The 22,430-nt window shown below is 40.1% G+C and overlaps 1 protein-coding gene across 5 annotated transcripts in view; it reads left to right on the forward strand.

Moving 5' to 3' along the window:
• dmxl2 (Dmx like 2) overlaps positions 1-22,430 on the forward strand; it is a 36,040-nt gene that overhangs the window by 11,944 nt on the left and 1,666 nt on the right. The window contains exons 12-44 of one of the 5 annotated variants that reach the window (XM_088921064.1): positions 16-718; positions 910-1,031; positions 1,201-1,290; positions 1,432-1,546; positions 1,781-1,900; positions 2,097-2,324; positions 2,527-4,224; positions 5,476-5,586; positions 6,260-6,429; positions 6,612-6,709; positions 7,058-7,223; positions 8,518-8,782; positions 9,215-10,320; positions 10,407-10,598; positions 11,007-11,083; positions 11,248-11,378; positions 11,881-12,129; positions 12,716-12,871; positions 14,456-14,637; positions 15,112-15,245; positions 15,468-15,553; positions 15,719-15,920; positions 16,033-16,150; positions 16,722-16,787; positions 17,281-17,367; positions 17,606-17,727; positions 17,827-17,965; positions 18,953-19,013; positions 19,259-19,386; positions 20,171-20,248; positions 20,454-20,545; positions 20,807-20,859; positions 21,428-21,645. In XM_088921064.1, the coding sequence (XP_088777190.1) occupies positions 16-718; positions 910-1,031; positions 1,201-1,290; positions 1,432-1,546; positions 1,781-1,900; positions 2,097-2,324; positions 2,527-4,224; positions 5,476-5,586; positions 6,260-6,429; positions 6,612-6,709; positions 7,058-7,223; positions 8,518-8,782; positions 9,215-10,320; positions 10,407-10,598; positions 11,007-11,083; positions 11,248-11,378; positions 11,881-12,129; positions 12,716-12,871; positions 14,456-14,637; positions 15,112-15,245; positions 15,468-15,553; positions 15,719-15,920; positions 16,033-16,150; positions 16,722-16,787; positions 17,281-17,367; positions 17,606-17,727; positions 17,827-17,965; positions 18,953-19,013; positions 19,259-19,386; positions 20,171-20,248; positions 20,454-20,545; positions 20,807-20,859; positions 21,428-21,645 (7,563 nt within the window). The remainder of the gene's footprint in view (positions 1-15; positions 719-909; positions 1,032-1,200; positions 1,291-1,431; positions 1,547-1,780; positions 1,901-2,096; positions 2,325-2,526; positions 4,225-5,475; positions 5,587-6,259; positions 6,430-6,611; positions 6,710-7,057; positions 7,224-8,517; positions 8,783-9,214; positions 10,321-10,406; positions 10,599-11,006; positions 11,084-11,247; positions 11,379-11,880; positions 12,130-12,715; positions 12,872-14,455; positions 14,638-15,111; positions 15,246-15,467; positions 15,554-15,718; positions 15,921-16,032; positions 16,151-16,721; positions 16,788-17,280; positions 17,368-17,605; positions 17,728-17,826; positions 17,966-18,952; positions 19,014-19,258; positions 19,387-20,170; positions 20,249-20,453; positions 20,546-20,806; positions 20,860-21,427; positions 21,646-22,430) is intronic. The other 4 variants (XM_088921060.1, XM_088921061.1, XM_088921062.1 and 1 more) reach the window with 4 other exon arrangements.

The following is a 22,430-nucleotide window of genomic DNA, read 5'->3' on the forward strand; positions in this document are numbered from 1 at the left end:
GTTTTTTGCTTCCAGGTCTCCTTTTCCTCTCGTATTCCTGTGGCTTTCCCCACTGGAGACGCGAATTCCCTTAGTAAAAACATCATGATGTATGCCTCTACCTTTGCCGAGAAGGATCCTGGTCATGCTGTGGAGCAGAAGACCCCGGTAAAGAGGATTCCTCAGAGTGCATCGGCTGCAGCTGGATTAGGCTCTGGGTTGGGGTACTCATTGGGAGCCATCGGTGGACCTGCAGTAATGATGGTATCAAAGCACATTGATGGCTCTCTGAACCAGTGGGCTGTGACGTTTGCAGAGAAGTCCGCTTTCTCGTCGGTGTTAACCGTCTCCCACAAATTCAGATACTGCGGGCATCGCTTCCACCTCAACGACCTGGCTTGTCACACTGTGCTTCCTTTGCTCCTGACGTCCTCTCACCACAACGCTCTGTCCACGCCCCAGTGCGAGAATGAGTGGGACCTGGAGAAGGAGAAGCACATGCTGCAGACCGTCCGGCCCCTGAAAAGGTTCTCCAGGAAGCAGCTGAAAAACGCAGCCACTCGAACATTCCACGACCCGAATGCCATCTACAGCGAGCTGATCCTGTGGCGCGTCGATCACATCGGGCCTTTGTCCTGCACGGGCGGCGTATCCGAGTTGGCTCGGATTAACTCTTTACATACCTCTGCCTTCTCTAATGTGGCCTGGCTTCCAACACTGGTGCCCAGCTCGGTGCTTGGTGAGTGAGGGTGTATTTATAAACATGGAAAGCTGCTGCTCATTGTGCTAGAATGCTAATTTTTATATGACTTAAATTTGTCATTATTTTGATGTGTACTGTGTTCACATTTCTTTGAATTTTTATTTGAAAACAACTACATACCTTTCTCTCAAAACACATGTTTCTTCACTGTTTTCTCCTTATGTCAGGTACCTACTGCAATTCTGCAAGTGCTTGCTTTGTGGCTTCTGATGGCAAAAACCTTAGGCTTTACCAAGCTGTAGTGGATGCACGAAAACTTTTAGATGAGCTTTCAGATCCCGAGATATCTGTAAGTTGATGCACAGCACAGATAACTTGTTTATTAAATTTCCATTGGTTTATGCATGATGAGTCTTGTTTGGAGGTTTGAAGAGAGAAACATGGGTGGGATGCCTTATATGCTCCGTTGTTTAATTGCAGACTGATTAAAATGATTAAATCCCCTTCTCTTGTTATAGAAACTTGTTGGCGAAGTCTTTAATATTGTCAGCCAACAGTCCACAGCTCGGCCTGGTTGTATTATCGAACTTGATGTCATTACTAATCAGGTGAGCAAATGAATTTTTTTTTCTTATTTAAACTAGGTGGTATTTTGTTTAGTAAAAACTAATTTTGAAATATATGAATCTGACATGTTATGCTCATAAATAAAGGTCATCTTTCTTAAAGTCATCTTCATTTTTCTTTAGTGTGGTTCGAATACACAGCTTCTTCATGTCTTTCAAGAGGATTTCATCGTGGGTTACAAACCACACAATGAAAATGATGAAATATTGGATCCCTCGTGTTTTCCAGCAGCACCAGGTATTTTGCTGTCTTGATTGTTATGTGATGTACTTTTAAAGTTTTTACTTTACTGTGATTTACAGTCTACTTTACTTTGATTTATTTTAAAGTAAATCACAAAATTTCATGTGGCAGTGTTATTTTACTATGCTATATCTACTGAAAAAACAAATGCAGCAGAGCACAAAATAACCAGATCTCTGATTATAGTTTCATTGTTACCATGATCCTATTTTTTGATGTTTTAAACAGGATTCCATCCTCCACCTTTTTCAGAAAAGTTCTTTCTTGTGGTAATTGAGAAGGACAATGACAGAAATTCTGTTCTGCAGATGTGGCACCTTCATTTAAAATCTGTGCAAGCTTGTGTGGGCAAGTACCATGTTTCTTTTTTGTTTTTCTAATGTTCTTAGTTTGTAATAACTAATTCCGTTCAATGTTTCTTTTTTGCCTTTGTCTTCTTTGCCATATTCTAATTGCTGTTGGCAAAGGTAAAAATGGTTCAATTAAAATATTAAACGCATACACAGATGTTAAATAATATGCTTTTTTTTTTGTTGCTGTGTAGAGAAAACAATACCAGAACAGCCTTTTGAAAACCAGTTAACGGTACCAGGTCAGAACGATGCAGAATCCTCACCAGATACCTCCCCAGGACAAAGCCCCCTTCCCCGCTCATCTTCAACAGCAAACCTGCAGTCTGCGAGCAAGCTCATCCTCAGCTCCAAACTGGTGTACAGCCAGCCTCTAGACCTGCCAAGGGGTGTGGAAGTTATCCGGGCCACACCCTCAGCAGGTAATGTACTTATTTTGGAAATTTATCTCTATCCATTATGTTTAATTTGAAAATCAGAGACAAGGAAATCTAAGTTAATGATCAGTTGGAAAAGTTCATATAAAGGTTTGTGTGGTTGAGGGATACTGCTGTTATTTTCATGCTAAGAGTGTATAACCTTTAAAAAAACTTGGAGTGACTTTTTCTTTCTTTTAATTTAAAGGGCACTTGAGTTCCTCTTCAATTTACCCCGTCTGCTTGGCACCTTACTTAATTGTGACAACGTGCTCTGACAGCAAAGTGAGGTTTTGGCGGTGCAATGTGGACACAGATTGTACCTCTGGGGATCCCGAGGAAGGCCGTGTGTATCAATGGGAGCCCTGGTCTCTGATGAATGAGGAGGAAGACAGCGACAGTGCAGTGTGTGTTCCAGGGAGGCCTGTTGCTGTCAGCTGTTCTTACACTGGGCGATTAGCAGTGTCCTATAAGCAACTGGAGCAGAACAATGGCTGTGTCTCTAAAGATTTCTCAATGCATGTGTCTATTTTTGAATGTGAGTCAACTGGAGGGTCTGAATGGGTGCTTGAACAGACTATTCACCTGGATGATTTTGCAAAGGTTGGAAATATTCTAGACCCCAGAGTCAGTGTTGATAGTAACTTGTTTGTTTACAGCAAGTCAGATTTATACCTTAATAAAGAAATTTCCTTGAGCCCAAATATAAAACATTTTGTTCACCTTGACTGGCTGTCCAAAGAAGATGGTTCTCATATACTGACAGTAGGAGTGGGATCCAACATTTTAATGTATGGACGCATCTCTGGGATTGTAAATGAGCAAACCAGCAGTAAAGATGGTGTAGCTGTCATTACTCTGCCTCTAGGTGGAAGCATTAAGCAAGGAATAAAATCCCGATGGGTTCTTTTGAGATCAGTGGACCTAGTATCTTCAGTGGATGGTACTCCTTCCCTGCCTGTATCCCTGTCATGGGTGAGAGATGGTATACTTGTTGTTGGAATGGACTGCGAAATGCATGTTTATGCTCAGTGGAAGCAAGGCAAGAAACCCACAGGTGAAGCAGAGAATGAGAGCGTGTCATCTTCTGAGAACATTGCAAGCCAGGCTACAGCTACAGAAAGTGACACCAAAGCCAAGGCAAAGAAGCACAGCGTGTTTGAAGGAACTATGTGCATGGAGGATGCTTTCAGAGCCCCAGCTGTCACTCAGGATGGGGGTCTTTTTGAAGCTGCACATTCCCTGTCACCCACTCTGCCCCAGTATCACCCCACACAGCTCCTGGAGCTCATGGATTTAGGCAAAGTCCGTAGAGCCAAAGCAATACTTTCCCATTTGGTGAAATGCATCGCTGGGGAGGTGGCGGTAGTGAAAGATGTAGAAGCAGGAGAGGGAGGAGCAAGGCGCCACCTCTCCAGGACCATCAGTGTCAGCGGGAGTACGGCAAAGGACATCATCATAGCTGGGAAAGAAGGCGGACGGGATTACACAGAAATCGACTCAATTCCTCCCTTGCCTTTGTACGCCTTGTTGGCTGCTGACTTGGACACCTCATACAAGGCTGTGGAGGAAATCGGGAAGGGGGTCAAGGGCTCAGAGGCGCAAATGCAGAAGTCGTCGGAAGACCAATATGCAGAACTGTTCCAGGTTCAGTCAGTTACGACTGATGATTTTGTCAGCTTTGCAACTGAAAAGAAGGAGAGTAAATCGCGTGTTATTAATCTGTCACAGTACGGACCTACTTACTTTGGTCCAGAACACGCCCAGGTGTTATCGAGTCACCTAATGCACTCCAGCTTACCTGGGCTTACTCGTCTTGAGCAGATGTTCCTAGTGGCACTAGCTGACACAGTGGCCACGACAAGCGCTGAAGTGAGTGGAGGAAGCACAGACAAACAATATACAGGTGATTCAACAGTGTTTCAAACTTTATTTTATAAGTGGGGATAAATGATGTCCTGATAACAGTAAAGGGGAAATTTGTTGCAAAACAAAACTCAAAGGCAATTCATGCCATGGCTGTAGTTCAGGATGTTAATGTGTTATGATTGATTGCTCCAAAACATCTCAGTAATGCCCACACTGCTGCACTGAGCCAACTGCGTTTTGATGTTGGAGACATGGTATTTCCAAGTTGATAATGTTCATGTGTGTTGAGGAGCACATGATTATAATCCAAAGACATAATTCATTCTGAACTGTGGCGTAGTTTTCAATTTTTATTTGGCACCAAATCAAATGGGAGTTGCAAATGTTTTAGAGTTTCCAATGAATGGACGGCCTTTCGTTGTGTAGAATGGTTAGGCTATCCTGCTGGAGGAAATGTTGATTACTGTTCCTAAAACAATGCAGTAACCTTCTAATGCATTTACTTAGGTGAATTGTTTTACTTGTACCTTTTACATAATGGCACCTTGGCTGTTTCCCTATGACAGAAATTTTGGAAAATTTACATCATAATTATTCAGTCTATTATTCCATACAGTATATACTAACTGTACTGTCAAAGTGGAAGCATAAAGCTTCCTATCTGATGTCTATTACCTTCAATTTAAAACATATTTAGTCTTTCCAGTATAATGTAGATCAGACCTTAACAGAGCGTTCCGGCACGTAAAGTAAGCATTACTGTGATCACAAAAGCAAGGTTCAAGGGTGCTTATTAAAATGGAACATGACTCCGATTGCTGGATGTAGTTGGTAATATTGCAGGTTTTTGTGGGTGTTACCGCAAAGATTAACGTTTTACACAAACTGCTTTGTGTGGGGTATTAATAAAGGTGGATCTTCCCTAGAGATTTAAATAGAACTCAGATCGGCTTCAGTAGAGTTTGTCAGCTAATATTACTTTGCTTTTTGTGCGAAATTTCCATTAGATTTCCATCTAAATTATTCATTTCTTTTTAGTAGAAAGGTTAACTATAATCTGCACTGCAAAAGACTTTTGCTTTGCTTCTGATATCTGGTTTGCTAATCAGATTGAAAGCTAGACAGGCCTAAAGGGAAAGCCTAGCTGGACAGGCTCTGTAAAGAAAGCAAGAGATGAAAAAATACAGAATGGGGATGTTTAGATAGCCGCAGGCATGTTGACATTTGCTAGTTCATCCATCCTGTCACTGCTTTTTCTGACCTGTTTTTCTGTTCATGCTTTGTCCAGGAGGCGAGACACTAGATGAGTGTGGTTTGAGGTATTTGCTGGCTATGCGTTTGCACACCTGTTTGCTGACGTCTCTTCCTCCATTGTATCGTATGCAGCTGCTGCATCAAGGTATAACTTGCCACATCTATGCGTCTGTTACCATTTAGTTTTCAGTTTCATGGGAAATGTGGGCATATACAGTACTTTAGGCAAAGGCTTAAAAGGAATATTTTTATACAGTATTTTAGATTTTTCATGCTAAAGTTGAAATGAATGGAGTTTATTGAAGACGTTGGGGAGGAAGGTTAGATCCTAAACTTGCACACTTCCCCTTGCCTACATATACAGTATGGGTCTCACACCAAGGACTTTCCTTTGTGTATCCCTAATATCCCTCAGCCTCACCATCTCTATCCTTACAGCAACTCAATAGCTCAATCTTCACAATAGTGGGCAGGTTTCTATCACATTCATTAGGATCTAACTGAACTACTGAAATAGTAGTTTGTTGCAGTTACAGTCTCATTTACCAGAATGCATTTAATTTATGTCACTTTTTCTCAATAAAATAAAGGATTAATGTAGTAAGGATTTACAGTCCTCTAATTATTGTATAAGCTCCTTTAATGATCCAAGTTTACTTAATCTATACCTATTTACAATTTATAGAAGTACAGGAAGATTAACTTATTAGCTCATTTATTTTTTGTCTGTAGCCTAGCTTTACACACTCCTGGTCTGTACGTGAGTCTGTCCCCTGTAAACTGTTTCCATGAGCCGATGCTGTGACATACTGTTCCAGGTCTCTCCACTTGCCACTTTGCTTGGGCTTTTCACTCCGAGGCAGAAGAGGAGCTTCTGAACATGATCCCAGCGATGCAGAGAGGAGACCCGCAGTGGTCCGAGCTAAGAGCCGTAGGAGTGGGCTGGTGGGTCAGGAACATCAACACTCTCAGGAGGATGGTGGAAAAGGTACTGATTTCCACATATGCCGAACCACCTTGATTTAATAACCAGAGCCACCTTGCTTTATTATCCATTACCAATGTTTCCAACTTCGTCGTGAATTTGTCTTGCGGTCAACTGTAGATATTGGACTGTATGCATGAAGCAGTTTGGAGTGTTCTCATGATTTGTTTTTTTTTTGGTTCCAGGTTGGGAAAGCTGCTTTTCAAAAGAATAATGATCCATTGGATGCAGCCTTGTTTTACCTCGCCATGAAGAAAAAAGCTGTTCTTTGGGGGCTGTTTAGGTAATACTCGAATATTAAATTTATACAACTAAGGTTTAGATGGTATACTGTATGTTGCTGCCTCAATTCTCTTGGGTTCTGGGTTTGATTACAGGCTGGGGTACCGTGTGGAGTTTGCGTGTTCATGTGGGTATTTTTGGGGTGTATTGATTTCCTCTTGCCTTTCAGGCCTGTGCTGGTTAGGTCAATTAAATTCAGTTTTCCTCAGTATTCTCTATATTAGTACAACACCTCACTGTTTCATGAGCAAAAGGAAGGCTTCTATAGCCAAAACTTTGTGTAATGTGCGTAGATTGAGAAGTGGAGTACGAAGACTTTCTTTTGCACATTGTTATTCTTGATTGGCAGGTCCCAGCATGATGAGAGGATGACCCAGTTCTTCAGTCACAACTTCAGTGAAGACAGGTGGCGCAAAGCAGCATTAAAGAATGCCTTTTCCCTCCTGGGAAAGCAGCGGTTTGAGCAGTCTGCAGCCTTCTTCTTACTGGCGGGTTCGCTGAAAGATGCCATTGAGGTTCAGAGATTTAATTTTTTGAAAGTGAAATGAGTTTGCTTCAGAAAAATGATATTTAGAATTCTGAAAGGTGTATGTGAAATATTAAGGCCTGCATAAATAATGAACAAAAATAAGTAATATGGGGAGGAAAATATAACTAACTAAAACTCGTTTTCTTGAAAGAACTCTACTTGGACCAAATGACACAGCTTTGATATTTTTACATTGTTTGTAAAAGCATAGGAAGAGAGACAAGCCTAGCTGCATTTTAGAGTTGTGACATTTAACAAAACAAAACTACTGAGTGAAAAGGTGAATTTTCTGAATATGAAACTGCTCTATTCCCTTTATGACGATTGAGCTTTATAAATCATAGCTTTGTTTCATGTCCTGTCAGATTGTACAGCTTGTCCACCTCAGGCATTCACACCAAAACTGTTTTTCTGAATGCAGCTTGTTAATAGGGTGTCTGTTAAATCTAGAAACTGTACATTTGAGTATAAATAGCACTATTACCTAGTGGGTACTTGGCCGACACCTTTATCCAAGCCAGCTTGCACTATAAGTGTGGCAGTTAGCAAAACACTAATAATTAAATGTCTGCCATCTGTACTGGCTGACGAAGGCTGATATCCAGGAATAAAGGCACACAAAATGAAATGCGTTGCTCACAATGCAGCTTAATGACCAGAGTTTTTATGTTAATTTGAAAATTACAATGTGCCATGGTAATGTTCTGTATGCTGAACATTACATGGAAAACTAGCTTGTGATTTGTTTTAGGAAAAAAAAACGTGCCTGACCATGAAGAAAATAAATGGTGTGATTGTCTCTCTGTGGTTTTGATCACTTTTCTTATATAACCCTGAGATTTGTGTTTCTTGGGAGTAGATGTAGTCTAAACTATTCAGATAAGTCAACGCAAGTACTAAGAAAATCACACGTTTAGTTTACCTTGAGGAGAATGTTTATCACTACTTATAGTCTAAACAACAAGATAAGACATACATCCATGTTAAATTCAGTCTTGTGCCTCTTTGTTTGAAGTTTTTGCAATAAAACAGTTACTGTATATACTTTGGACTAAATCTGTTAGTGTTTTATTTACTACGTTCTTATGTAGTTATGTGCTAAATTTTTACAGGATACTATTGGTTATTATAGAGTCGGTTTTTGTAGAAGCAGAAGCAGTTCTGTAGTAATTGTTTATATGTGGTGAATTTTACAGCTATCCAAGTTTACACATTTTTTTTAAAAAGTAAAATTTTTGTGGCATAAATGTTCACATGACTATTATTTTGGACTTTCGTAGGTGTGCCTTGAGAAAATGGACGATATCCAGTTAGCCATGATTGTTGCTCGGCTTTATGAGTCTGACTATGAAACCTCTTCTACTTGCACGGGCATTCTTTATGAACGAGTTCTGGGATGTATGAAAGATGGAACAGGCTTCTCTTGCACTAAGTTACACCCAGATCCTTTTCTGCGGAGCATCGCATACTGGATAACAAAAGACTATACAAAGGCTCTGGATACACTTTTAGAACAGATACCAAAGGAAGATGATGAAAATCCAGGTAATTTGATTTGGTGGTTTACTTAAAACAATATTGTGGTATATGTAAACTTTACGATTCATTTGTCTGTAGATAAATGTTTTTGCTTCTTGTTCCTGAGAAGACAAAAATTGCTCTTTGAGTTATCTGGACAAAGTGAAAGAAAAGGTTGGTATCTGTAGATTCCTCAAGGTACAGTTTGAAAGGCATTATGTGTCAGTAAGGAAACTCGGTTGATGTAGTCTTTGCAGAAATGTAGCGAAAATTAAAAATCACTAATTTGTGGTTGACTAAAAGTCTTCATGCATGTTGTTGAAGCCATTATCCTGGCTTCTTTCAAGAAATGGCTGTTTGAGATTCTTGGATCAAATAGCTAGCTATTACCTAACAGGCTAGATAAGTTGAAAGTCCTGCTTTTGTTTGTAACCATTCTTGTTCTTGATATTTTTCCAGATGTGATGGTGAAATCTTGCAATCCTGTTGTCTTCAGCTTCTATAACTATTTACGAACCCATCCTCTGCTGATCCGAAGACACTTTGCCTCTCCAGACGGCACGCTAGCTACTTTAGGTCTGACAGCTGAAAAGAGCAATGCAGATGAGATCAACCTCATCGAGCGGAAGTTATTCTTCACCACTGCTAATGCCCACTTCAAAGTCGGTTGTCCAGTTTTAGCCCTCGAGGTGCTCTCCAAAATACCTAAAGTTACCAAGAAGTCCACATCCTCCTTGAGCAAGGAGTCATCAGTGGTTAATGCGAGGTCATCTCAGCCACAGGAAAATGGAGGAAGAACTAGTGATGTGGACTGGTCAGTGTCAGACATGTCCTCCGCGGGTTTGGCGTGGGGGAGTAGTGGCGATACCGCCACAGGAATTGACTGGAGCCAGCCGGTGATGACCCTGGAAGACGAGGGCTTGCAGCTGGACTGGGGAGACGACAAAGACGAGGATGAAGAGGAGGAGGAGGAGGATGGTGGTTTAACAATGAAAGCGTCTAAATCGGATGAAAAGGTTGCACTGCCAAAAGAGCAGCTGAGCTCGGGAGCAGTGAAACCTCAGGGTCTTAAGAGAGGGGACTCCGGGGCTGCGGACTCGGAGGTGGATGTCATCGCCGAACAGCTGAAATTCAGAGCGTGCTTAAAGATTCTGATGACTGAGCTCCGCACACTGGCTACGGGGTATGAGGTGGATGGAGGCAAGCTGCGGTTCCAGCTCTACAACTGGTTAGAAAAAGAAATAGGCGCCATGCATCAGATCTGTAACTACAAGGTCAAGGGCAAGGAAGCTTCAGCCGAACTAGAGAAATGGAAAGACAGCGATTCACTGGATCAGGACGGTGCTCTAGACAAGACTGATGCGGGGGCCTATGAACGGCACCAGCTGGAGCGTCGCAGGTTGCAGGCCAAACAGCAGCATGCCGAAAGGCGCAAGGGCTGGCTGAGGAAAAACCAAGCACTGCTGCGGGTGTTTCTGAGCTACTGCAGCCTGCACGGTGCACAGGGAGGGGGAGTTGCATCTGTAAGAATGGAACTCATATTTCTGCTGCAGGAGTCCCAACAGGTCAGCTCTTTAAGCTTTTAGAATTGAACTGAACCTTTTTAGAATTTTGTACACCCTGTCTCATTCCCTTTTCTTTCTTATTGCAGGAAACTACAGTAAAACAGCTTCAGTCCCCTCTTCCGTTGCCAACAACGCTGCCTTTGCTCTCTGCAAGCATTGCTCTTACTAAGACTGTCATAGCAAACCCAGTTTTGCACCTGTGTAACCATATTCACGACATTCTGTATACAATAGTGCAGATGGACTCTCCACCACATCCTGATTTTCACGATGTAAGGGTAAGAACTGGTGACTCCAGAAAATGCAAATGTTAGTCCTGAAATTCACAAAAGCACCACAGATTCTAGAATCAGCTGTGTAATGAAGCATTTGACAGCAGATGTGTCCTGTAAAATAAGCCAGATTGGATAATAAAGCAGGTGGATAAATGTTGCATGTGTATATTAGTACAGTATGTAATATTTATTTCTCTACCTGAAGTCTTGTGTCTCTCAGTTGTGTTTTTATTGAAATATATATATGGTATGAAACATGGTACCTTCATGATTTGTTTTCTATAAAACTAAGTATAGTCGATATAACTTGTTTTTGCACAGAGTATCTTGAATATTGTAAAAGCAGCTTTAGTGTGTTGAATAACATGCTGCACTTCTGCTATTAATGATGTCAGTTGGTTTGTCCTGCAGGTTTACTTATTGCACACGCTGGCAGCTTCCCTTTCTGCATGCATCTACCAAGCCCTGTGTGACAGTCACAGCTACAGGTAAAGGTTGTATTGGGCAGCTAATTTGTGATATGTAGAGATATCTCATGCCTACATACTGTACAGTATACAGTATATTAAAAACCAAGCTAAACATTTAAGAAAAAAATATGCATTTATCTTTCTGTGTAACTCCACGTTTTTCCAATCTTCTTCCAATGAAGCAGCCAGACGGAAGCAAATCAGTTCACAGGAATGGTTTATCAGGGCCTGCTGTTAAGTGAAAGACGAAGATTACGCACTGAGAGCATCGAGGAGCATGCAACGCCAAGCTCACTTCCTGCCCAGTGGCCAGGTTTGGAATTTGCCCAGCTTCCTGCTTTTCTGAGTTTTTTCTATTCTTTTTCAAGCATTTATCCCAACTTCACTGCAGCTGTTTCCTATTTATTTTCCATTCTTGCATTGGAACTAGAGCCTGTTAATTTGCTCTTTGCACGAATCATGATCATCTCCTTCATGTCTGTCTTCATACTAACTTATAAGAGGAGGCAGGCACATCCTTGAAAACCTGTTCCGTTTTCCAAGTATTAAAAGATTTTCTACAATCCACTTTGACAGAACAGATGGCGTACTGTGTGAACGCTTTTGTAAGTATACAGTGTGAAGAACAGAAACGAGCAGAGAACAGTACTGAGATACTGTGCTTGTTACATTACATTAATTGCATAATTCCGTGGAAATACTAACTTGAATAAAAAATCTGTGACCTATCTTGGGGAACATTCCCAGAGATATCTTATGTGGGCCATACTCAGTGAGGTGCATTGCTCTGATGTCGTCCTGTTGTCTCCATGCAGGTGTGACCTCGCTCATTAATCTGCTCGCCTCTGCCCAGGATGAGGACCAGCCTAAGCTGAACATCATGTTGTGTGAGGCCGTCGTGGCTGTTTATCTCAGCTTGCTGATCCATGGCCTAGCCACCCACTCTAGCAACGAGCTGTTTCGGCTCGCTGCACATCCCCTGAACAGCCGCATGTGGGCTGCTGTGTTTGGAGGAGGTGCAAAACTAATCGTGAAGATGAAGAGACCCTCAGAGACTGCCCCAGGTATGAGCATTATTTCAGCGCTGTCAGCGGGTGGATTCAGTGATCCCTGTATACTGTATACATCTGTGACTTTTGCCCAACAGCAGAACAGTATTATAGTAAGATAATCCTTATGGAGCTCAGTTTGATTTTATAACCAGGAGAATATTTCTGAATATTTCAGTAAAATTTGCTCTGAACTAAATGAAGTAGTGAACACGTTCACGTGCCTGTAGAATGACCTTACATAAATGACAATCGAAGAAGAATAAAATAAAGCTGATTAATTATAGCAGGAAATACAATTATATCACTAATCACATGTAAAATTATTTCCCAATAAGAGAAAAGCAAGTGAAATCAAGTTTCTTTTATCTACTTTGAAAGTTTAGAAGAATCTGGCAAAATTCATCACGTGAAGTATTCAGGAATGAAACATATATGACTATGAATAATGTGTTAATAGCAACAGCTGAAAGAGAATATTAATATGTAACAGTGTTTATGCACCCAATGCCAGTATGCTTTGCATACAGTATGTGCCTTACTGTGTTGCTTGTTATGGTGAATTATTTAATGCCACCATAAGATTGTTTACTTTTGACAGCTGTGTTAGATGCAGATAAAACAGAAAGCTTGTATATAGTAGGACCTGAACAGAGTAGACCAGCACATACTGAGCAGCAATCTGCATTCCAAATCACTCTGTCTACTACTGTGAGTGCCACTGAACTTAAAGGAGACATGTCACCTCCATCAAATTGTGAGTAAAGTTAGTTGGTTGCGGTGCTGTGCTAAGCTCCTCTAATTTTCCTTTATTTTTTTACCTTATTTTCTACCTAAATCCTGAATTATTTTCAGCTTATGCCAAATGTAATTTGTTTTACGTACAAAATCAATTTGATTTTTTAACTTGTCAGGAAACAGTGTTCCCTTCAAAAAAATTACCAATCATTTTGTAAATCAGGTTGGAATGATGTGCATGTGTTTTGCAGTGTGGGGTGGATTTGCAGAGCAACGTAGTGTTTGAAATGCTGTTAAGATAATGTTACTTAAACATGCTTGTCTATCAACAATGCAGCCAATGCTGATAACATTTACATGGATTCTGAATCCAAAGGAGACCAGAGTTCAGATTGTAATGATACTGATGCAGGTATAAATTTAACATTACTTTGTGTTTTTATCTTTCAGCTGTATTTATGTAGCTCAGTGTTGCAGAAATAAACTATCCCTTCTTTAAACCAGAGCTGTTCAGACAAAAATGCATCCATTGTCATTAGACATTCTGAGCTAAATGGCACTGGTGGTCATAAATGTCCACACAAACTGTGAAAACTGTTGAAAAGGAACTTTGCATCATTTCTGTCCTTACATTTTGAAATTTCTTGAAATATCTATAAAAAGCCTTGGAGTCATAATTTGCTACAGAAGTATCAAGTCTGTTCATTTTAGTCAAAATATTGTATGATTTTTTTAACTTTTTTTAACTTTTCTTTCCCTTGAAATTGTCCTTGATTCTGACCTTTCCTGGAGATGAGAACACATGGCACTAAATGAAATAATTATCTTAACTGTATTCATCTGTATATAGCACCTTCAGAAAGTATTCACCCCCCTTGGATGTTTTTCAGAATTTGTTGCAAACTCAGAAATGCATTTATGTTGGATTTTTTGTCACTGATCTACACAAACTGCTCTGTAAAGGAAAGATACCCAAACTGGTATTATCTGTTTGCATTCATGATATCTAGCAATTTTCTCTATAAATATAATTAAATGGGGCACAAGTCATTGGTGGTGATTTTAGTATTTATCATTGAATTTATTTTAGAGGATTTAATTCCACTGTACAGTACAATAGCTGGAAGCCTTTGTTGTTTTCTCATGCATACCAAAGAGGGCTAAATAATTAAAGTTGGTAAAGTAAATTAATAATAAATACAAGACAATTCAGTTGTAGAACTTCATTTGAAGGTATAACAAAACAATTAAAGTAGATCAAGAATGAGACATTTAAATGATTAACAGAAAATAAGTGATTTGTTTTGTGGTTGTTATCTTTGCACGTTAATTTAATCAGTGTTAAAGATAAAAACTGTAATGTATTAGGGGGCAGATGTGCGTGAAGGGATGGGAAATATGCCATTTAATTAGTCACTTGAGTGGTCTTTAATTTTCCTGGTTAAAAGTGTGACATTCTCATCGGCGCTTTTGTTGGATGCGGATGAGAGATGCTGAATTAATTCTTATTCTCTTTAGAAATACCAGCATTGCAGGTGCTCATGAGACGTGACTGATACATAGACTGCTTTCTCTATTTCCCCCCTCTCCCTGTGTGATGTAGCTCCTCCTGCCCCTGCAGAAGAGATAGACAAGCATCGCCGCCGGTTCAACATGAGGATGCTGGTGCCTAGCAGGCCATCCAAAGAGACAGTGACACCTCCTCCAGTCCCCACAGAGAGGCCAACGTACAAGGAAAAGTTCATTCCTCCAGAGCTTAGCATGTGGGATTATTTTGTGGCCAAAGTAGGGGTTACAACTTTAGCTCTTTATTTTAAATAATATTTACAAGCATGCATGCATCTATCCATTTTCTAACAGTGCAACAGGCGCAAGGCAGGATACACCAATCCATCACAGGGCACACCCAGGCATAGACACACTCGCACCACTGCCAATATTCCCATAAGCCACTTAACCTACCTGTACGTCATTGAACTGTGAGAGGTAACTGGGCCACCTGGCAGAAACCCACACAAATGGGGAGAACATAAAAATTCCACTCAGATAGCACCCCAAGTCCGGAATTGAACAAAGGGGCCCAGGTGCTGCACATCAGCAGTGCTAATCACTGTGCTACAGTGCAACCCACAAGTATAAATATTTGATGCAATTTAAATGTCACTCATTAACCGTTATTCCTTTAAACATACCTCCTCTGTGAATGTGTTTAGTAACAGGACCTATGAAATGTTATCCAAATGTTATCCTTTTTTGCAGCCCTTCCTCCCATTGTCGGAGAGTGGCGCCCTGTACGATTCTGATGAGAGCATTCCAAGTGACGATGAGGATGATGACGATGCATTCCTTTCTGACACTCAGATGACGGAGCATTCTGACCCAAACTCTTACAGGTCTGCTACCTGTTTTTTCTGTTTAAGACTGCATATGTACAGTATATGTATATATACAAAAAGGCTACACTGACAACTTCTGTTTTCAGGACTGTTCCTCTTTTCATCTATTCCAAAACCTTATTATTAGTTAAGCGGTTAAAGATAGAAAGGATAGATTTTATTGTGATTATTAACTCTGCCATATTTGATGTAATGCATGCATTTATTTCTTTCCTGCAGCTGGGCACTAATGCGATTAGCCATGGTTAAGTTAGCACTGCACAATGTCAGGACGTTCTTTCCTGTGGCCGGACTGGAATTTGCAGGTACACAAATATGTACAGTAGTTTTCATGATAGGCATCTTCCTATTGCCTTTCTATTAAATTGATTTGTTGTATTGATTGCCCCTGGAGGTTGTTTTTTCTCATGTTGTAATGCTTCAAGAGATGTTCAACCCTTAATTAATGTGTTGCATGTCACTCTTTTAAGACTTACCTGTCACCTCACCTTTGGGTAATGCGGTCATGAAAACATTGGAAAACTGGGAGCAGATTCTGGTGGAAAAAATGAACAAGTTTGAGGGTCCTCCACCAAATTACATCAACACCTACCCCAGTGACATTACTGCAGGAGGGGGGCCAGCCATACTGAGACACAAAGCCATGCTGGAGCCAGAGAACACTCCCTTCAAGTAAGCACCATTGCAATGAATTGCATTCGCTTCACCTTCAAGGCTTTCAGGCTCTCACAAAGAGTGATTTTATTTTTTTTCCCATGTAAAGCTTTTCATATTGCTTTTTCAGGGCCAAACATCACCTGGCATTTCCTGTTAAACGGCTGTGGCATTTTCTGGTGAAGCAAGAGGCTCTGCAGGAGACTCTGATTCGCTACATCTTCACCAAGAAGAGGAAGCAGAGTGAGGTAAATGTGGGAAGAGCAGAGCCTTTCTGTTGTTTCCAGCTTTCTGCCTGTTCTCCCATTCAGGCAACACAAAATAATGAGCTACCAGTGTAGCTCCTATTTTGTTCCCATGCACATGTTTAACATAACCATGACTTTTTATGCATTTTTCTTGCTCAGTCCTACATGAATAGATTGTCATGTAGTGCAAAGTTGATACTGAACTAAATCCCCCTTTGCCTATCTTATTATTATTTAAACCATTTTTTCAATTGGTTGTCAAAAGATCAAGTACATTTAGAAACTCAAAACACCTTCATGTTATCAGGCCATACCCCAAAACCAGTGATCTGATTTAAGGTAAGTTATACAGTATAAGGGGGCAAAACTATGCATGACAATCACGCAGGTAGAAACCATCTGGTAAGCTCTGACCACAGTTCAGGTAAAAAGTGGTGTGTGATTGGCATTGGCAGAATTGCCCATGTGTGTGCCTTCTTTATGCAGTTAAGAATTCTTTTCATTTCTTTTCATTTCATGTTTTGTTTCTGTGCATGTGTTTTGTGTTGTGACTGTGTGATGTGTTGTGTAGTCTGTAGAAGACCATGTGGAGCAACTCAAACAAAACTGCGTAGCAGGAGATCGCAAAAGCAACAAGGTAGTATCCCTCTGCCGAGATCCTCACCTTGAGCAGCTTCCTATCTTTTCAGTGGCTTTGCGCCTTTGTTGACATGAAACATGTTCTGGGACACAACGGCTGTGGATCAGTGAAGATTCATTTTAATTGTTGGAATTGCATCACTGTTTCTTTAACAAAAGCTTTTAAGACTGCTATACTCATGCCATTAACCAACTTCGAAATTTTAAACATGTGGCTTTTACCAAAACTGCAAGGGCTTTTCTAGAACAAAAGTATTTTTGCAGGTGACTGCTCAACATAGGTTGTATCAGCATGTATGTGTGATATCAGCATGCATAAGGCGTAGAGACTTTCATCCAGGAAATGCCAAACCCACTGAACAGATGCAGTACATGGTTTTTGATATGCATGGTTTTTAACTATTTTATAAAGGCAAAGAAATACTCCAGTGCTGCAGTGCAGGTTAAATGTGAATATAATATGACCTTACAGCATGTCAATTTTATTTCAGGTGGAAGCAGATCTTGGCTATCCAGGAGGAAAAGCTAAAATTATTCACAAGGAATCGGACATTATAATGGCCTTTGCCATTAACAAGGTAGGGCATTCCATAACTTCAGACGACAAGTGTTTATTCCCGTCATGGGAGCTGCAAAGTAACAAGTACTGTATATCAGCCATCAGAAGTGAAAGCACTTACAGCATTTGCACTTGCTTTCTTAGTGTATGTTATTTCTGTAATGCTGGCCACCCAGTGTTGGTTTTTAGATTGTTTAAATTTGACTCACAACACCATGATAATAGAATGCATACTGTTTATTCCCATTGTTTTGCAGTCAAATAATAATGAAATAGTCCTTGCATCAACCCATGATGTGCAAGAAGTTGACATTTCCGTTCTTCTGGCTGCTCAGCCATACACCTGGATTGGGGAGGAGTGTGACCGGGAGTCACGGAGGTATTTTTTTAACCGCAGTCATGCTTAATGGAGCCTTTGCAGGCTGTGCTGATGCTTCAGTGAGAGAATAACGTTTTGTGTCTGGTGGTGTTTCCTCAGCTCTGACGATCTTGATCATCGTTCTTCCCACACCAATATTGCCCAGGCTAGCGCTCCACATTTTGCCTCCACTCAGATACCAGCCTCCGCATCGATGCCATGGCTAGGCAGTGGGCAAACAAGCATGGGGGCGAGCGTGGTACGTAGCTGGCTTTCTAAAGTAAGCAGGATCCAGCGGTCCTGCAATACTATCATCCTGCCACTAGGTGGACATGGTGTGCTTTTTAGAAAGCCCTGTTTTCAGACAAAAATGAGGATTTGTTATTGGTATTTTTTTTTTGCTTTGACAGTTTCAAACATCTAATCTAAAGATGTTTTAAATGTTTTGGCTGTGATTTTTTTAATGTTATTTTAAATCGAGTTATTACAGTGCAGAAATTGAGCTTGGAGTATACTGATCATTTTTGTGGCCAGTTAAAGATGATCTATATGTATACCTTTATTTTATGATAAAAGCATGATATTTTTTTAAATCGGTCCTGATTGGTTTTGAGTTTTAAAATGTAGACCCTTTGCTTAATCACATTTTACAGCATTTAATTCTTATTATTTATCTGAATTATACAAATGTATATATTGTAATATCTCCTACATGTGGATTATATATATTCACAATAGATTTGTATCTAAAGTGGTTACTTTTCATCATATCCAGTTGATGTTAATTTGCAACCTGAGTGTAAGGATGTTCCTCAGAATGAAAAAAAAGTGAAATCAGTGCCAGATCTTCCACTGTTACCACTAGCCATTAGATAAATTCAGCATATTGTAGAATTAGTTCTTACAGAATTTACCTTATGTAAATGACTTGGTCTTAACCAAAATATGATGTAGCAATTCCTGTTTTGGTGAGGTGTGTGGTGATCTTCTTTTTTTAAGTTAATGGTGTAGTAAAAAAGAAGCGTGTTTAAATAAGCAACTCCATGATGCATTACCGTGTACACTGTTGTCACACTAAAATGATTTGAACTGTGGGATTTCAGTGTGTTTCAACAATAACAAGATTCTAGTTTATCACGTGTTTTAGGCACTCTTAAAGGTTGTTTCTTTGTGCATCAATAGGAGTGAATTAAGCTCTGAACAAAAGTCTGGATAGTAATATTAGTCTTTGCAAAATGTGTTGCAGATTATGAAGAGGAACTTGAATAATGTTAAAAGAATGACCTCACATCCCGTTTACCAGTATTGTAAGTATCAGTATTTATGAACTAAGCCTTCACGGTCTGTACTGTCTTTTACGTACCGTAATGCTTGTAATGATTATTTGGAGCGCTTTTGTTAAACTTATGAAGGGGATGATGCTATTATGTATTTAATCCTGAGTAAAACATTGGTCTTTCTTTTTAACATCTTGCATGTTTCAAATGGTATTGATTGTAAAGTTGTATTTATAGTAATTCAGCATCTTTCCTCCCCTGCAAATTGCGATCAGATTTAACCGGAGCTCAGGATGGCAGCGTGCGGATGTTTGAATGGAGTCGACCTCAGCAACTGATATGTTTTCGACAGGCTGGCAATGCAAGGGTCACAAGAATGTACTTCAATTCTCAAGGAAACAAGGTAAAATAGCTTGTAAAGGAACAAGTAATAGGTTTATTACCTACGCATGCTGACGCAGCTACCCACCAAAAATAGCTTGTGTTGCTTGTGAAGCTAGAGCTGCTTGTTTTTTTATTGCATGTGGTGGATGCCAGTATTTCTATGATGTCTCTGAAATACATCTAAAAAAGTTGTGTACTTGGGTACTAAAGTGCAAACATTTTACATTATTTTAAAATAACTCCATACTCAAGGTAGCTGTAAGATTTGCCCTACTTCGCTTGAATAGGAATGAAGACCTGATGAAACATATCGCCCATCAGGGAATGGGAACCTTGTGCCATCTGTGTGTAATTTGCACTTTACTCTCACGCGTCTCATATTTAGAAAGTGTACAGAACCTTTCCTCTTTAAAATTGTTAAACTGCTGTGTGAAAAGTGAGATTTTGTTTCTTTTGTTGTGACAGTAGATTTAGGTATCTCTTAATCCAGTTCAGATTTGCTACTGTTTTTTTCCTTTTAACAATAAACCATTTCAGCAATAATTAATTATTGAATCATTTCTCAGATTTGCATTAGGTTCTTAATTTTTTTTATATTAACCACTTATTTTTGTTAGTATGCTGCATGTATGTTTTATGACATATCAGACATATGTACAGTATGTGGATGTTTTGCACAGTCTATATCCTTGTCTGCTATAAAAGTTATCCTGGGCCTTATACATTTAGGGAAGAAATAGTCCTTTTAGATTTTTTTCCAAATTTGTTCATTTTAGTGTAATGCATACATTTTTTTTCTGCAGTGTGGGGTCGCAGATGGAGAAGGATTTTTAAGCCTTTGGCAAGTAAACCAAACAGCATCTAATCCTAAACCTTATTTGGTAAGTAGAAAAAAGAAAACTTCATCAAGAATCTGTCATTTTAAGCATATAAACAGAATTAGTGAAGCGTGGTTAATTTAATATGTTTGCTAAATAACTCCATAAGCATACCATAGATTTATAATCTTTTTACATTTTCTTGTCATCTCTGAGGCTGAAAGGAGATCCATGGTCTTAACTAACACATTCCTTACTCTCACTGTAGAGTTGGCAGTGTCACACTAAATCAACAGGAGATTTTGCTTTTATAACCTCCTCAAGCCTCATTGCTACAGCAGGGCAGTCCAACGACAACAGGTAATTAAGACTGTGCCCATTGATTTTATGAGAAGCATGGCTTAGAAGTTTTATTCCTGAGAGAACTGTTGTATAAATGTAACTGCTGATTATTCTAAAACTTTGTTACAGTTGAGATTTTCTCTTTTAAATGTAAAATCTAGATGTTTTATTTTCTCCATATACGATTGTATCATATATTCTGTGCAAGTGCTGTTTAATTTCCACTAAAACTAAAGGACAGAATAAACACTATTTCTTTCCTTGTCTTGTTCTAAACAGAAACGTGTGTTTGTGGGACACTCTGATTTCACCTAATAATAGCCTGGTGCATGGTAAGTTAGTTTCAAAGAGTATTAGTGGTTGTGGGCAACATTTATGTGTGGAATGTTACTAAAGCTGTCTCACATTTCCAGCATCCTGAGTTCTGATCTATCTGTGTGGAGCTTGCATGTTCTCCCTTGTTTCTCAGTACATTTTTGCAAGGTGCTCCAGGCCCTTCTCCCCAGCTCCAAAAGATTGGCTAAATTTGATTAACATTCCTAGATTGTCCCCTTCTCTGTGACCCTGCACATGACTGTACTGCACATCCTGTGCAGGGGGAGAGCTACCTTGTGCTTCCAGGATGGGTTCCAGCTAAGCATAATCCTCACCATCAGTAAGCAACTGATGATGGATGGATAAATGTTTCACATGTACGTTCAATCTGAACACTCACACATGCACAAACACGTTTTAAGTAACCATCAGAATTTGGGGTAGTAGTAACCCTCTAAAATATTTAAATTTATTTATAAGCAGTCTCCCTGGTGTTTGAAATCTGTGAATGTGTCTCATTGGAAGATTCATTTCTGTGAATTGACAATTTCCACTGTGCCTAATGTGCTCCATTTTTCTCACTAGCTTTCCCCTGTCATGACAATGGTGCCACGGTACTCCAGTATGCACCTAAACAGCAGCTTATTGTTTCTGGAGGTAGAAAAGGCTTCATCTGCATATTTGACATAAGACAAAGACAGCTGCTTCACACATTCCAAGCACATGATTCAGCCATCAAAGCTCTGGCAATGGACTCCTCAGAGGACTTCTTTATCACTGGCTCCGCTGAAGGAAACATGAAGGTACCTGCTTTTAGAGAGCTTTTAATGTTTAGGATCTATGACGCAGATCTGGAATCAGTATGGGACGGGCTATGCCGCTAGAGGAGATAAAAGCAAGCTGTGATTCTTTATGGTCCAGTAATGGCACTAAATGTGATTTGATTTATTTTAATTCAAAATCAAATTATGTCCAAGTGAGTGGTAAGAAACTTGGAGAGTTAAAGCTACCAGTGTTGTTGTATAGAATACAGTTAGTTCACCACGGAAATTGTATCTGATAAGAGTTACACAAATCCTGCAGATTGGGCTGGTTCTCGCCTTCATACTGATTTGTTTATTTTAAGCAAATGCGTTCCAAAGTTTTTAAGGAACGAATTAAGTGTTATATTCTCAATCAACTTGCAGGACCTAGTTCAGTATTGTAATAATTGAAATGTGGCGCGGTGGGTGGCCTTGCTGCCTCGCAGCGCTTGTGTCCTGGGGTTCAGTTCCAGACCTGGGGTGCTGTCTGAGTGGAGCTGGTGGCTTCTTTCCTTGTTTGCCTGGGTTTCATCTAGATCCTCTGGTTTCCTCCCGCTTTCCAAAGACACACTGGTAGCTTAATTGATCTGTGGAAAATTGGCCCTGGTGTAGGTGTGTGCGAGTTTGTGTCTGTGTGTCTGCTCCGCCACGGACTGCCCTCGTGTCCAGGCGGTGTCCCCCCCCTTATGCCCGTTGATTGCCAGGACAGGCTCTGGCTCCCGTGGGACGCTCTAGTGGGTAAAGCAGTTAGAAAATGGAGGGACGGGAAATGTTTGATGCGGAAG

The sequence above is a fragment of the Atractosteus spatula genome, chromosome 7, assembly GCF_055471065.1.
Source record: "Atractosteus spatula isolate fAtrSpa1 chromosome 7, fAtrSpa1.hap1, whole genome shotgun sequence".
Taxonomy (NCBI): domain Eukaryota; kingdom Metazoa; phylum Chordata; class Actinopteri; order Semionotiformes; family Lepisosteidae; genus Atractosteus; species Atractosteus spatula.